A 12,897-nucleotide genomic window follows, 5' to 3' on the forward strand; every position below is an offset into this window, starting at 1 on the left:
TGTATTCCCTCAGCGACCAGCACGGATCAGCTCTAGGCATGACGAAGCAGATATCGTCCTCTTTTGGAAGGCCAAACAAAGTAGTTAGTAGAAACACAGTGTCTCCGCGGCGGCGGCAAAAATACTACAGCGAGAATCAAAGTTACGCCTATCTTTGCGTGAACATTTGGGTGGCGTTATGCAAATCTTCCCACATCGTGACGTAGACATGTGGGGGCGTGTTAGAACGAGGCGTTTTAGGTAGGTGGGGCTGACTCTTAAATTTTATAAAGAATATCTCTTTGGGTTTGAGACTTTAGTCTTTGCAACTTTACAGATCTTCTTTATGCACCAAGAGCTTGTAACACTCTAAAGAGAAAGGAAAAATTTAAATCGCTTCATATGACCCTTTAAATGTTTTCTGTTTAAGTTTTATATTGTGTCTAATATTTATATTTTATTTTATTTCAGTTAACAAAAATGTTTAATAGTATTAGTTTTAATTAACAGCAAAAATACTGAATTTACGTCACAAAGAGTAAAAAAAAACGGTAAATTAATTATTGCTTGAAACAATCTTTATACTTTGAGTTTATGAGAAATTATGAGAAACAAATTCAAAATTATGAGAAATAACATTCCAATTGTAAGAAATAAAGTAAAATGAAAATTTAATTGTTCTTTTTTTACTCTTCTATCCGACAATTTTTATAAATGATTTATAAACAAATATATTTTAATAATAAATATTTAATAAAACGTACAATATTTAATGAAAAACATTTAATAATATTTACATTTATTTATTTTTACACATTAAATATTCAATATTTCATTATTAACCTGACATAGACCAAATTCTTTCATCAAATGCTTTCTAAATTTCAAGGGCTCCACGCTCTTGGCATAATAAATTAAGAATAAACAAGCTACTCAACCTCAGATGTCTGCAACAAAATATATGGGAAGCATTTTCTCCTTCATTACAAATGTTTTGAGTTCTATTATTTGCATTTAGCATTGTTTTTCCCTATAAGACCTGTGACCCATTTTTGGGTCGCAAACCACCAGTTGAGAATCACTGGTGTAGAAGATTCCACTAGTGACTAGACTCTCATATGCTCTTGGTTTCAAGATCTGGTATGTTTTACGAAGGTTGCGGTCACATCACTGCACTATTGGGATCATATGAGCGCAGGGGGCTGGTTCTTCAAAGAAGAACCAGTGATGTTAAATCAGAAACCTTATTCTCCCTGGAGGTCATCCAACTGTATCCATAGCCTAACATGTTTTTGTGAGATTCCTGCTGTTTCTAAACCAACTACAATCATTAGACGACCGCAAAAACATCTTGTGAATAAAGATAGTTATGTAAAAAATTCACTTCACCAAGTGTGACTTCAATAAACCAAAACAAATAGAAATGTAGAAATTCGTCATTACAAACCCATCCATGATTTCTCAGTTTAGTCGCAGCCCTGATGAATGTGCATTTAACAGTTGTGACAGGAGAAGAGGCGAGAGAAAACCTCCACAGCCGTTCTGCGGCAGGCCTAGCCTGTATTTAGCAGTCAGCTGGAAGACGGCCAGCCCTAGTGAAGGACTGACACAGGCCAGAGATTGCACAGACGGTGAAAACCCAAGGTTTAGCGGTAGCATCGCGCTACCTATGCGCTAAATCGAGCATATGGAATTAGAACTTTGTCGAAATAGCAAGACTCAATTTCTGGGGAAAGTGGAGCACTAATGATGGACTTTTTGCCTCGGGCGTCTAAACAGAGAAAGGAAAACAGATTGTTTTTCAACAGACCTGCTGTGGTGTGCATTTGGCCCAGATGATGCAGTTTTCACAGTTACGTGAACCTCCACACAACTGGAATATAAATAGCACGGCATAAAAAAACAGAATATGGAACTTTAGACTTGACGGGGTGTGAGCCGAATTTGGAAAGTTTCCTCCATAAATGTGATTTATGTTATAATCCGTTTGATTTTTGTGAGGAACTAATGAAACGTATCTTCGGAGGAAAGTCTGGAGGGAATTCTTGCACTTCAGAAAGACCTTCCCCAAGTGCTTCCCACAGCACTGCACAAATTTCCCTCAAGTTGCATGTTGAAAAAAATCCAATAACTAGCAAGTAGTATTGGTAGAAACCAAATGTAAAATTCTTTATGAACCAGCTTGTTCGGCTCTTTGATTGATACTCTAAGTTCTCCAGTGGAAGTTCTCCTGACGCTCAAGTTCTACTTGAGTATCTGTAACAGTAGAATAAATTTCATTTGAACATTTCTGGGAATATGTAGACATCCAAATGTTTGTGACTAGGAGTAGTGCTATGCTAATTTTTTAGGCTTAAATGTTAAATCTGGTTGTTTGCTTTTGCAGGTGGAATATTTTGGTTATGTACAAGTTTAGCTTAATCGACACCTTTTATGGCAAAATGTTCATTACCAAAAAATTTTGACTCGTCCCTTGTTTTCTTTAAAAAACAAGGGATGCATTGAGGCAAATGTGGCCAGTTTTTAGATCATTTAAAAGCGTCTTTGAATTTTACAAGCAATTACACTAATTTTTCTGTGTATTATTTGAGCTGCTGTTTAAATAATTTTTACAGTAGTTTAAGTTTGTTGTAAAATTGGATATAACTTTACACAAAAGGTTAGTAAGCGTTTTTCAACGCTAAAATCATGTTAACTGGCATATTGTTTACGTCTTGTGGTTGTACTAGTGAAACAGTGTTTTAACGTTTACAGATCGGCCCCATTCACTTCCATAAGTACCTCTGTAACCCAGATATTTGTTTTTTTATTCAAATAAAAAAGACATAAAAATCCCCCAATCCCCTAGATATGTGCTATGAGCTGCAGCCTAGTTTCACATCAGTACCAGGCGGACATTTGACATTGGTTACGCTGCAGTCTGGGCTTAATGTTTGTCCGTTCTGTCCAGGGTTTTGATGAGTCCCTCAGAGGTAATCAACAGGAATCAGACTATTTCCTCTGAGCTGAAGGGTAAACACGACTCGGTTGCTGAATAGCCACTGATTGGTGCGATGGATTTTTGTTTGGAAGGAGGTCGGCCATCTTGTTTAAATTCTGGACTAGTTCAATGTGGATGGCCACTACATGCTAAAAGATGAGTTTGGAGAAAGCAAGCAAATTCCTAATAAGGGAAATGGGATTGTTTACTATGAAGTCAACAATCTCGGCCTCGTCTTCTTGGCAGTCTCGTAAGCTGCATTGATCACCTTTGGCGAGTTCTGCAGTAATGCGTGACAGATGCACATCAGACCGCTTTCACTAATGGCAAGATTCCATTGGTCTGTGGCCAGTCAACATTAACTTCCTCAGATGTTCATTTTTCCCCCTTTGATTCTCATCCCTTGCGGACATCTGGATTCAATATTTTTGACAGCATCCCTTTCAATTAACGCAACTGCGAGATTCGAGCTTTCCGCAGAGCTAAATTGCCCATACTATGTGGCATTTCATGATTTCATGTTTTCCCATGTTTGTTTATGTAAAGAATTAGTTCATCCAAAAATTAGAATTCTGTACTCATCCTCGTGTTGTTAAAAACCCATATGACATTTGAGCATAAAAGTGGCTCTTTCGCTATATTTTTGCAAGTCTTGCAATAGCTTTGTGGAACAAAGCAAAATTCAGTCAATAGGTTATTCCTATTTGCAAAACCTGTCTGGGGTGCCTCTCCCAAAACTATGTTTGGAAGTCATTAGCAATGTAGTTCCGAAACACAGTTCCAATGAACATTCGCAAACAACATCGCAAAGTTGTGTGGTTGAAACTACAGCTCTCGGCCTCTGGTTTGAAATGTAGATTTTTGTTAGTACAACATGTGGACTTAATGGCTGGTGCTCTTGAGCAAAATACGTAAGCTAACATGTAGTGCAATCTATGCAGTAATGTAGTTAATTTCTTTAATTTCATACATATACTAATTTAATTCAGTGTTTTTTTAGTTTTTCAAAAGAATAAAAGCACAGTTTTTGAAGAGTGAGCATGTGCGAATGTGCTCTAGCACCACGATTGAATCAAACATCTGAAATAAAGCAAAACGTAGCGAATTAGTGAAATAATTACTGAATTAGACCTCAGATGTCATGTTCGTTATTTACAGCAATAATCTGACATGAATTTGATCTCAAACCAGAAGTTAATCTCCGGTGAGAAGTGATAAACGCGTAAGCGCAGAGGAGAGAGCAAAATAAAACACCGGTCACAAATTAGAAGTACAAAATGAGGATTTGTAAAGAAAAATATCTGAGGATTTCGATATAAGCCGAGAGGAGACTGGTTTTCCTTTGCTGTTAACAAAACTTGGTTTTCGCGAGACTAGAATATTCTCACCAGAAGTTACGCTACACTTACATCCTACATCATGCACTGGAACACCACTCTCATGAACGTGGGTATGACAGTTAGCGGAAGCTAAGAGATTACGGTTCATAAAGTTTTAAATATGCATATTTTTCTTACACAAACTCATCGCTTCACTTCAGAAGGCCTTTATTAACCCCTGGAGCCGTATGGAGTATACTTTATGATGGATGGATGCACTTTTTTGGGCTTCAAAATCTTGACCACCATTCACTGCCATTATAAATCTTGAAAGAGCCAGGACATTTTTTAATATAACTCCGATTGTATTTGTCTGAAAGAATAAAGTCTTATACACCAAGGATGGTTTGAGGGTGAGTAAATCATGGGGTAATTTTCATTTTGGGGTTAACTACCCCTTTAAGCAGCGAGTTACGCTGTTGTACATGAAACGCAACCTTGAATGATTTGTTCATTAATCCAACTTATTTAGTTCTCAAGATCAGTATAGTGCACGTCTTACGAAAAACTTTTGATACTTTTACCCTTTTTGATGCTTGAAAGCTTCACTCCCTGTAATTGCTGTAATTCACTGTAATTGCATAAAAAAGCGCACAGAAAACAGACTTCAGATTTTCTCCCCGCAGAAGAAAGTCATATGGGTTTAGAACATGACGAGGGTGAGTAAATGATGACAGGTTTTTCATTTTGTCTGAACTATTCCTTTAATCTTTAGAAATTAAGATTGGACACACCAGTCAGTTATACATCTGTAAAAAGTACAATCCCAATGTACTCCGTATGCGTCCAGTTACAGACTATTAGACTGTAGGAATAACATGACACTCCAAACAGTTCCTTGCGTTCTTGTCTACCACGGCTTGACATGAAAAACCATGTGTGTTTGCCTCTCTGGTCATTTCGGAGGTTCATATGAGCCTCCCTAGAGAGGTTATCTCAGAGGTCCGCTCTGCTGAGCCCGATTTAGAAGAACTCAGTGGAAGAGAGCAAAAATGTATCTTTAATAAGATCTCAAGGGGGAACTAAAGAAACAAAGTCTAAAAAAACATGTACTAATTTACACATACAGGGCGAGATGGAGGGGCAGAATGGGACACATCTAGTCGTAGACTAATAAGACAGATTTCAAATCACATCCTTTGGATCCTGCTTGAAAGTGGCCGCTTAAAAGCTCTTATTCAAGTCAAGTAGTCCCCTCGCTCTTGTCAGAGTTGGCGTCTAGCGCTCGGTTTGACCAGCACGGCTTAGCGCCGCCAGGCAGCCATGTAATTGGGAGTGGAAAGAGGGACTCTGTTAACACGATGTTCCTGCATGGTTTCTCAAGCTGAAAGCAGCTGACTAGCTTTTAAGGATTCTTGAAGGGGTAAAACCAAAATGTTGACTTATCCGTCTTATTCCATGTCCTTACCGGGTGCAGCTTGACAACAATTGAGTGGGTAGTAGTAAGTCTGTTAAAGCACTAATGCTGTGCGAAGTGGCAAAATCACAGCCAATTAGGCAATATTTGGTGTTTATTAAACAGGCATTATATGTCGAGCAGGATTTGGACCAATGAGATTCCACTGTGGGTGTGGCTACCAAGTGCAACACAAACAAAAAAGTAAACAAATATATATATTCCTGTATGCTGCTTGCCAAGGTTGTTGAGAACACAGTTGTAGGTTATAAAATTAGTTACAAATCTAAGATATTTTTGTCAAAAAAGACTTATGACTTTTATAATATAAAATGTAAAAATAAATAAAAGACTTGCATGTGATCCTTCAGAAATCATTCTAATATCTAATACCATTCTAATTTATTTAGGAAAAAAGAAACAGCAGTGTATATACCTCAGATTTTATTTTAACATAAATTAAGTTTTGTTAAACTTTTTCATGATTTCAGATCGACTAAACAACATCACTCTTACCATGTAAACATATAGGCAGTGATGACCCAGTTTCATAAAATATTGCAAATGAAATCAAATTTCAGCTCATTCTAGCTGTACGTGATGCAGGCGCAAGCAGGAGTTGCATTAGCAGCTAGTTTTTGCTCATATTTTTTAAACGTGCCCTCGACGTCATTATAATTAACTGTGCTATTCATCATCTGTATGTTTGTAAATTGTATTTCTGCTTTGCCGCTCTGTGCATGATTGTGTTGAAATCCTCACCACAACAAAACGGTCACATACCCAACCGTTTCATTCAGAAGCCTTTCTGCTGAGTAAATCCCATAATGCTGTTTCCTGCCCTTGACATTGTGTTTGTTGATTCTCCCAGAGCCAGCCAGAGATTGAGTACTCCTTGCCTGAGTTACAAGCCCCGCGCTCCAACGTGGTCGACAAACCTTGGCCCCAAGTCAACTCCCACACACAGCGGCCACATACTGGTAAGAGTGACCGCTTTCACCCCAGATGGCTGCTGACAGCTTTCTTTTTTTTCTCTGAAAGCTCATTTAAGTGGAGCCAAGGACCAGAGCTTGAGCGCCGCGCCGCTGTAGTTTGTCCGAAGCTGGAGGGTCATAAAATCAATGTCCACATGCTGAAAGTGCTGCCTCTGCATCCTTCCAGGAGGGCGGTCACATGGGGAGAGGAATGCGGCAAAACCTGGGGCGAAAGCAAAGCATGTCAACCAACATGCCGAGGACCCAGCTGCTGAGCACGACTTCCTGGGCTGCATGTCAAGGTGAAAGGGACTTTTTTTCAGTCAGGACATGTTTAACCCTTTGGCCCTCTTCGTTTAGGTGTCACACTTGCCTCCTTCGCTGTCAAAAGTAACCAAAGCCTTGAAATGTAACTTTTTTTTTCTTCAGGAAAATCAATGATATATATTTTTGTTCAATAATATTTTTTGATTATTTATGATTTTGAGGAAATTTTATGATATTATGCGATATTTATACAATTTTAATGAGCTATTTTCTCCATTAGAATTAATAGATATTTTTTATTTCTTCATTTATTTACTATTTTTTAATAAATGTAATATTTCACATTAAAGGGGTCATATGATGCGATTTCAATTTTTCCTTTCTCTTTGGAGTGTTACAAGCTCTTGGTGCATAAAGAAGATCTGTAAAGTTGCAAGACGCGTTTCAGAAAGGCGGGGCATAGAGGAGCAACAATAATATAGAGTACGTGGAAAATAATGTTTTTTAAACCTTAAAACGCATAAACACATTTCATTACACCAAATACACAAAATAATGTTCTTTTTAGCAACATCATATGACCACTTTAAAATAGAATTTAGAATTTAAAATCCATTTTTTGAAGTGAGAATTGGGCCATCTGGAGGCATTAAAAAATAAAAACTTGTGTAATGTTGCGTAACCTCGTGTATTAGCACCCTATATAGATATATACAGAGGCTTTTGGATTCCCGTTGTTTTTTAGACATAATTTCTTCATTTTTTTATGTTTTGCATTTAGATATCTATCTAGACATTCTAAAACTACTTTTTGTCAAGGTTTAGATATTTTTGGTTAGATAAGTATCAGGTTTTACATTATGATTACAGTCAAACATTAACATTTTGTTAAAAAGGGAACACGTAGAAAGCATTTTTGTTACTCAGTATTTGATCATTAAAAAATCAGGAACAAAATAAGGCATGGATAGTGATAATTCAAAACACTTTATGGGAGCCTTCGGTCCCAGGAATTTTTCTTATTGTCTGTTCCAGTGGTTCGTACTGAATTAGGGAAAAAGTCATTTAAATTTGCTGCTCCCTTTGCCTAGAATAATTTGCTAATTAAATTACAGCTTAAGGAGCTGGTTTCACTGGACGTTTTTAAAGTGATTTTAAATAACTTGGAGATGGAAACATTGGGCTGTAGATGTTTTGACTAGTTATGTATTGATATCCTTTTTGTGTGTGTGTGTGTGTGTGTGTGTGTGTGTGTGTGTGTGACAAGAGCGTCCTGCCAAGATTGACAGTAACACAGCTCACGTGGGTTTAACAGATAACATCCATGCATATATACACACACTGTGTGTATGAATGTATGGACGTTATCTGTTAAACCCACGTGAGCTGTGTTACTGTCAATCTTGGCCAGGACGCTCTCGTAAAAGAGATTTTCCTGGTAAAATAAAGGTTATAATAATAATAATAATAATAATTCGGCCTGTGGATGAATTTCAAATGGACCGCAGGATGTCTGTTATAATTTATTATATGGATAATACAGATCATGCAGTTTCACAAACATATACTGTATATATAAACTGAAACGATACACACTTTTTTTAAGTGTCATCCTTTCTTAATGTATACATCATCAATATGCAACTTCTTCCCACGTATCTTTCCCCTAGGCGCTCAGGACTGCCGCGTTGGATTTTAGCAGCTTGTCTCTTCCTGTCTATCATGGTGATGCTGTGGCTGAGCTGTGCCAGTCTGGTCACGGCACCCGAGCAGCACGTCAAGACTCAGGTACCCGTTCATTCATCAAACAAACAATACCAAAGAAATACAAGCCAGACAAGGATAGACTATTTCTTTAAATGGATGAGTTGGAGCAGAGGAGAAGCAGCCAACAAGTATCCAGCATATATATGAACTTCTTCAAAAACGTGGCTACCTGAAAGAAGCTCTAATATAGTTTTGAGTGTAAGAAAGGGGCATTACAAATACAATTTATTATTATTATTTTGAATACATAATTTGGCAAGTTAAATGTTGATAATCAATGTTGTATCTACAGCTTAGCATCAATGGAGATAAAGAGTACATGGTTGACACCCAGAAGGTCAACCCCTATCACTTGATGCCAGTGATCGCAATGACAATCGGCCAATCGGAGGAGAGCAAAGAGGCGGGGCCGCTTCCGGTCAAGGTTGACCTCAGCAAAACATCTCTGTAAAAGCACTGAAGAGGTCGATACTTTTGACGACTAGGGTTCAACACATCTCCAGAGCTATTTCTCGCAATTTAAGGGGAAGTTACATTGTTTTTCTATATATAAAAAAAAAAAAACATGCATGATGACATTTATTATATCGTTTACGACGTACGTCCTGTCTGAATACTAGTCTCCTCACTGAATTTGCAAAACCTCATGGAATTGTAGTATAGGTGCTTGTTCACATAATGTACTAACGCATTTTTGACTATAATGTATACATACACTAGAGCTCATGAAGAACTTCGCAACAAGTTTCTTATCGCTGTTGTGATACGTTCTTATCGAATTCCTAAAAAACGCACTGTATAAACACGGGCTCAGATGGTAGATTGCACCACAACCTCAAAAGAAGAGCAGGGTTATTTGTCAAGCTTTGGCGTTTAGATACTACAGCGAACGTTTAGTTTTACTATGAATACTTTCAAAGCGCCCCTCCCCGTTATTAATTAGCGTCACATTTGAACTGGAAGATAAGCTTTTAAGGTAATCTTGTCAGAGCGAGAGAGTCGCACTCGTAGATTCTCACTTTGATGTGAAACGAGCAATGGAAAAATCAAACACAGCCAATTAGCGTAACAACGTTTACAAAACATGAATGCGTCCACTGAACTGTTATGTAATCAAACTGACAAGGACTCTTAATTACTTCACAGATTGTGAATGCTGTAGTTTAAAGAGTTAAATTAGGTTTTTAGGATATAGTTAAATATAAGTCTTTATAGGCTTTCGGATGTTTTGTATGCAAGTAGGTATTGAGGGAGATTTTCATATGCATAATTATGCATCCATAATAAGCCTGACTAAACTACTCACATTCATGTCAAGGAAGCATGTGTATTTATTTATTTATGTATTTATTCAAAGCATAAAGCATAGGCCTGTAGTCTTTCATCTCTCATTTAGCTCCTTTAGATTTTATGAGGCGTAATTGTACATTTATTCCCAACGTAAACCGTTATAGAGAGGAAAAATGCTTGCTGTTCAGACCAAATGTGAATTGTTATTCCAATGCACTTCCCCTTATATTCTTCATCTCTGCCCGAAAAAGCGATGGGGTGGAGTTGGGGTGGGTTTTGAACGCCTAGCACCAAGCTTTGACAAATATCTTTTGTAACTAGACTGTAGAATTGACAGGCTTTCCTGGCACTATTTGTCTTGTGCTGCTATTTTTCCCCATTTAAGCCCAGCCACAGTGCATGCTAGTACGCTATGAGTATGAGACGTTGAATATATCGTCACATCTGTTTTGGAAACAAACTGCTGTACGCTTGTGATCTTTGTGTTTTTGCTTAATGTTCAGTAGGCATTGTAATTATGACCATAGATTACTAAGAAGTCAAGAGGTGGGATACCTTAATAAGCCATTTAATATCTACTGGTTCATCATTACTGTATGAAATACAAGTCAGTAATATCTTTTGTTTCTCTCTTTTGAACAGTTTCCCATAAGATACTCCATAATATCAAGACGAATAAAGTGTTTTCATGTTGTAATTAAGCTGGTGTGGGTCAAGTTCCTGTTCAAATAAATTCTGACAATATTAAAATAACCAAAGCTAAAGTCAAAAAATCTAAAGTTTAACAAACTGTTTTATGGTCAAATGTGGTAAAGTAAAATGTTATGTATGTGACTATACATCAGTAATTATTATTACAGGCCAGATAATTCTTAATTTTACACATTGGGAGTAATGGGAGTCCTGTCTCACCTTGGTCTGAAAAAGGTTAAAGACCCCTGGATTACATGTTAATTATAACCATTTTAGTCACTGTATATTGCAAGAAAAGGTGTTTGAAATTGACTTTCTTCATCCATTGCAAACACATACTGTCATTCAAGTCATCTGCACACTTTTAAAGTCAAATGTCACTGTATTTGTATTAATTATTTAACCACAAGGGGCGGTAGAGAGCTTTAGTTTACTGCAAAATGAACGGATGTGGATTAAAACTGGCATTACATGGCTTTTTTATAGACGTTATTTTTATATAATTCATTTTCTTATTTACTAATAATTCTTTAAATGTGATTTTTGTTAGCCTATAGTGGAACCTACAATGCTTGGTGTGAGGTATATGTCAGTGCAAACGTGTACATTCACACACTATAGCCGCTAGATAGCGCACTTTCACATAGAGATTACAGTAGACGCCTGGGGCTTATTTTATTACATGCACACAGATGTAATTTAAATGAATCACTGGTTATATACCCTCAATTTAACCCTGGAATTACATACGGGGTGTCAAAAACCCATTTATGACACATTAAAACTCTGCTTCACAGAACTCTTGACTTTTACAGCCCAAAAAGGCATTGCATCTCTAACCATTTTCAGGTATTTTCCAAAAACAAACCACCTGTGCCGTGAAGCAGGTGCGAACCTGTGAAGGTCAGCGGCACATTTTAGGCGATGTCCAGCAGACTGTTCTTCAAAAATAGCTTCCCTCAGATTTAACACCGTCACACACGTGCCCATCGACTGTGATAGAACATTTCCCACCTGGCTCTATAGATCTACTACCTAATACAATCGATTAATTACAACAGGTATGAAAAGGTGCATCACATATATTAAGGGATTTGTATCACCCTGTCAGGGTTTATTTTGCGATAATGACCAGATGATTTCACATGATCCCGTTTATTGTATAGCTATACTAGCAAATAAATACATGAAATTCAATTAACATTATAATCTTACCTGTGTGTTGTCTTAAAGCTTCCTGGGCGAAAAAAAAAATAAAAATAATACAGGAATATTAATACAGAACTAGTCTGAGGTAATTTTTTACAACCGTTGCGGTTATATGAAACAAGAGCGGGAGGCTGTAGTGTACTTGACACGAGAGGCGCGAAAGTAGCGCTGGATTTTGAAATACAGAGTTCCAAATATCAGACCGCCGAATACCGCGATTGACCAATCAGAATCAAGTAGCCTATTCCAGAGAGCCGTGTTTTGCAAAGTGGCAGTAAGCTATTTTCAATGAATGTGCGAGACTTCCAATTCGTTAGCCTATATGGTTGCCTAAATAACTAGAAGAATATTAAACGGTAAAACTATTTGCGCTAAGCCTATGATTATGATAATAAATTAAAATAATAGGCCTATGATAACAAATACAAGTTTCTAATATCAAGCAGCATAATGGACTTTTTTTGGCAGCTAAAATAACTGGAAGCGAATGACAATGGTAGGACGGGGAATCGTTTTCCAAAAAGAATCAGTTTCGATTCTGAGGCTTTGGGAATTAAGAGTCGATTCCAAAAGTTTTAAATTTGTTTGAACTGATCATTAATTCACCTTTCCCTTGCTAATTGTGATTGGCAACATTTAAAATCAAGCACAGCTATAGAAATGTATCTTTATATTTACCAAGTAGCCTAAAGCTTCATTTTACAAACTTTATCTTGTAGTCATGGTGAGAATAGGTGAACATGTTCCTGCAACATTTCCTTAAAGGGGTCATATGATGCGATTTCAAGTTTTCCTTTCTCTTGGGAGTGTTACAAGCTCTTGGTGCATAAAGAAGATCTGTAAAGTTGCACAGACTAAAGTCTCAAATCCAAAGAGATATTCTTTATAAAGCATGTCAACATATTCTGTTACACCAAATAATGATCTTTAAAACAGCAACATATGACCCCTTTAATAAAAAAA

The 12,897-nt window shown here is 37.2% G+C and overlaps 1 protein-coding gene across 1 annotated transcript in view; it reads left to right on the forward strand.

Annotated features, from left to right (window-relative positions):
* LOC107676980 (transmembrane protein 59-like) overlaps positions 1–10,733 on the forward strand; it is a 16,484-nt gene extending 5,751 nt beyond the window's left edge. Inside the window, exons 5-8 of the mRNA XM_016471754.1 lie at positions 6,606–6,714; positions 6,896–7,010; positions 8,646–8,763; positions 9,035–10,733. Of these exons, the coding sequence (XP_016327240.1) occupies positions 6,606–6,714; positions 6,896–7,010; positions 8,646–8,763; positions 9,035–9,193 (501 nt within the window). The 3' untranslated portion in view covers positions 9,194–10,733. The remainder of the gene's footprint in view (positions 1–6,605; positions 6,715–6,895; positions 7,011–8,645; positions 8,764–9,034) is intronic.
* The last annotated feature ends 2,164 nt before the right edge of the window (positions 10,734–12,897 follow it).

Source organism: Sinocyclocheilus anshuiensis, unplaced genomic scaffold, assembly GCF_001515605.1.
Source record: "Sinocyclocheilus anshuiensis isolate Anshui unplaced genomic scaffold, SAMN03320099.WGS_v1.1 scaffold420, whole genome shotgun sequence".
NCBI lineage: Eukaryota > Metazoa > Chordata > Actinopteri > Cypriniformes > Cyprinidae > Sinocyclocheilus > Sinocyclocheilus anshuiensis.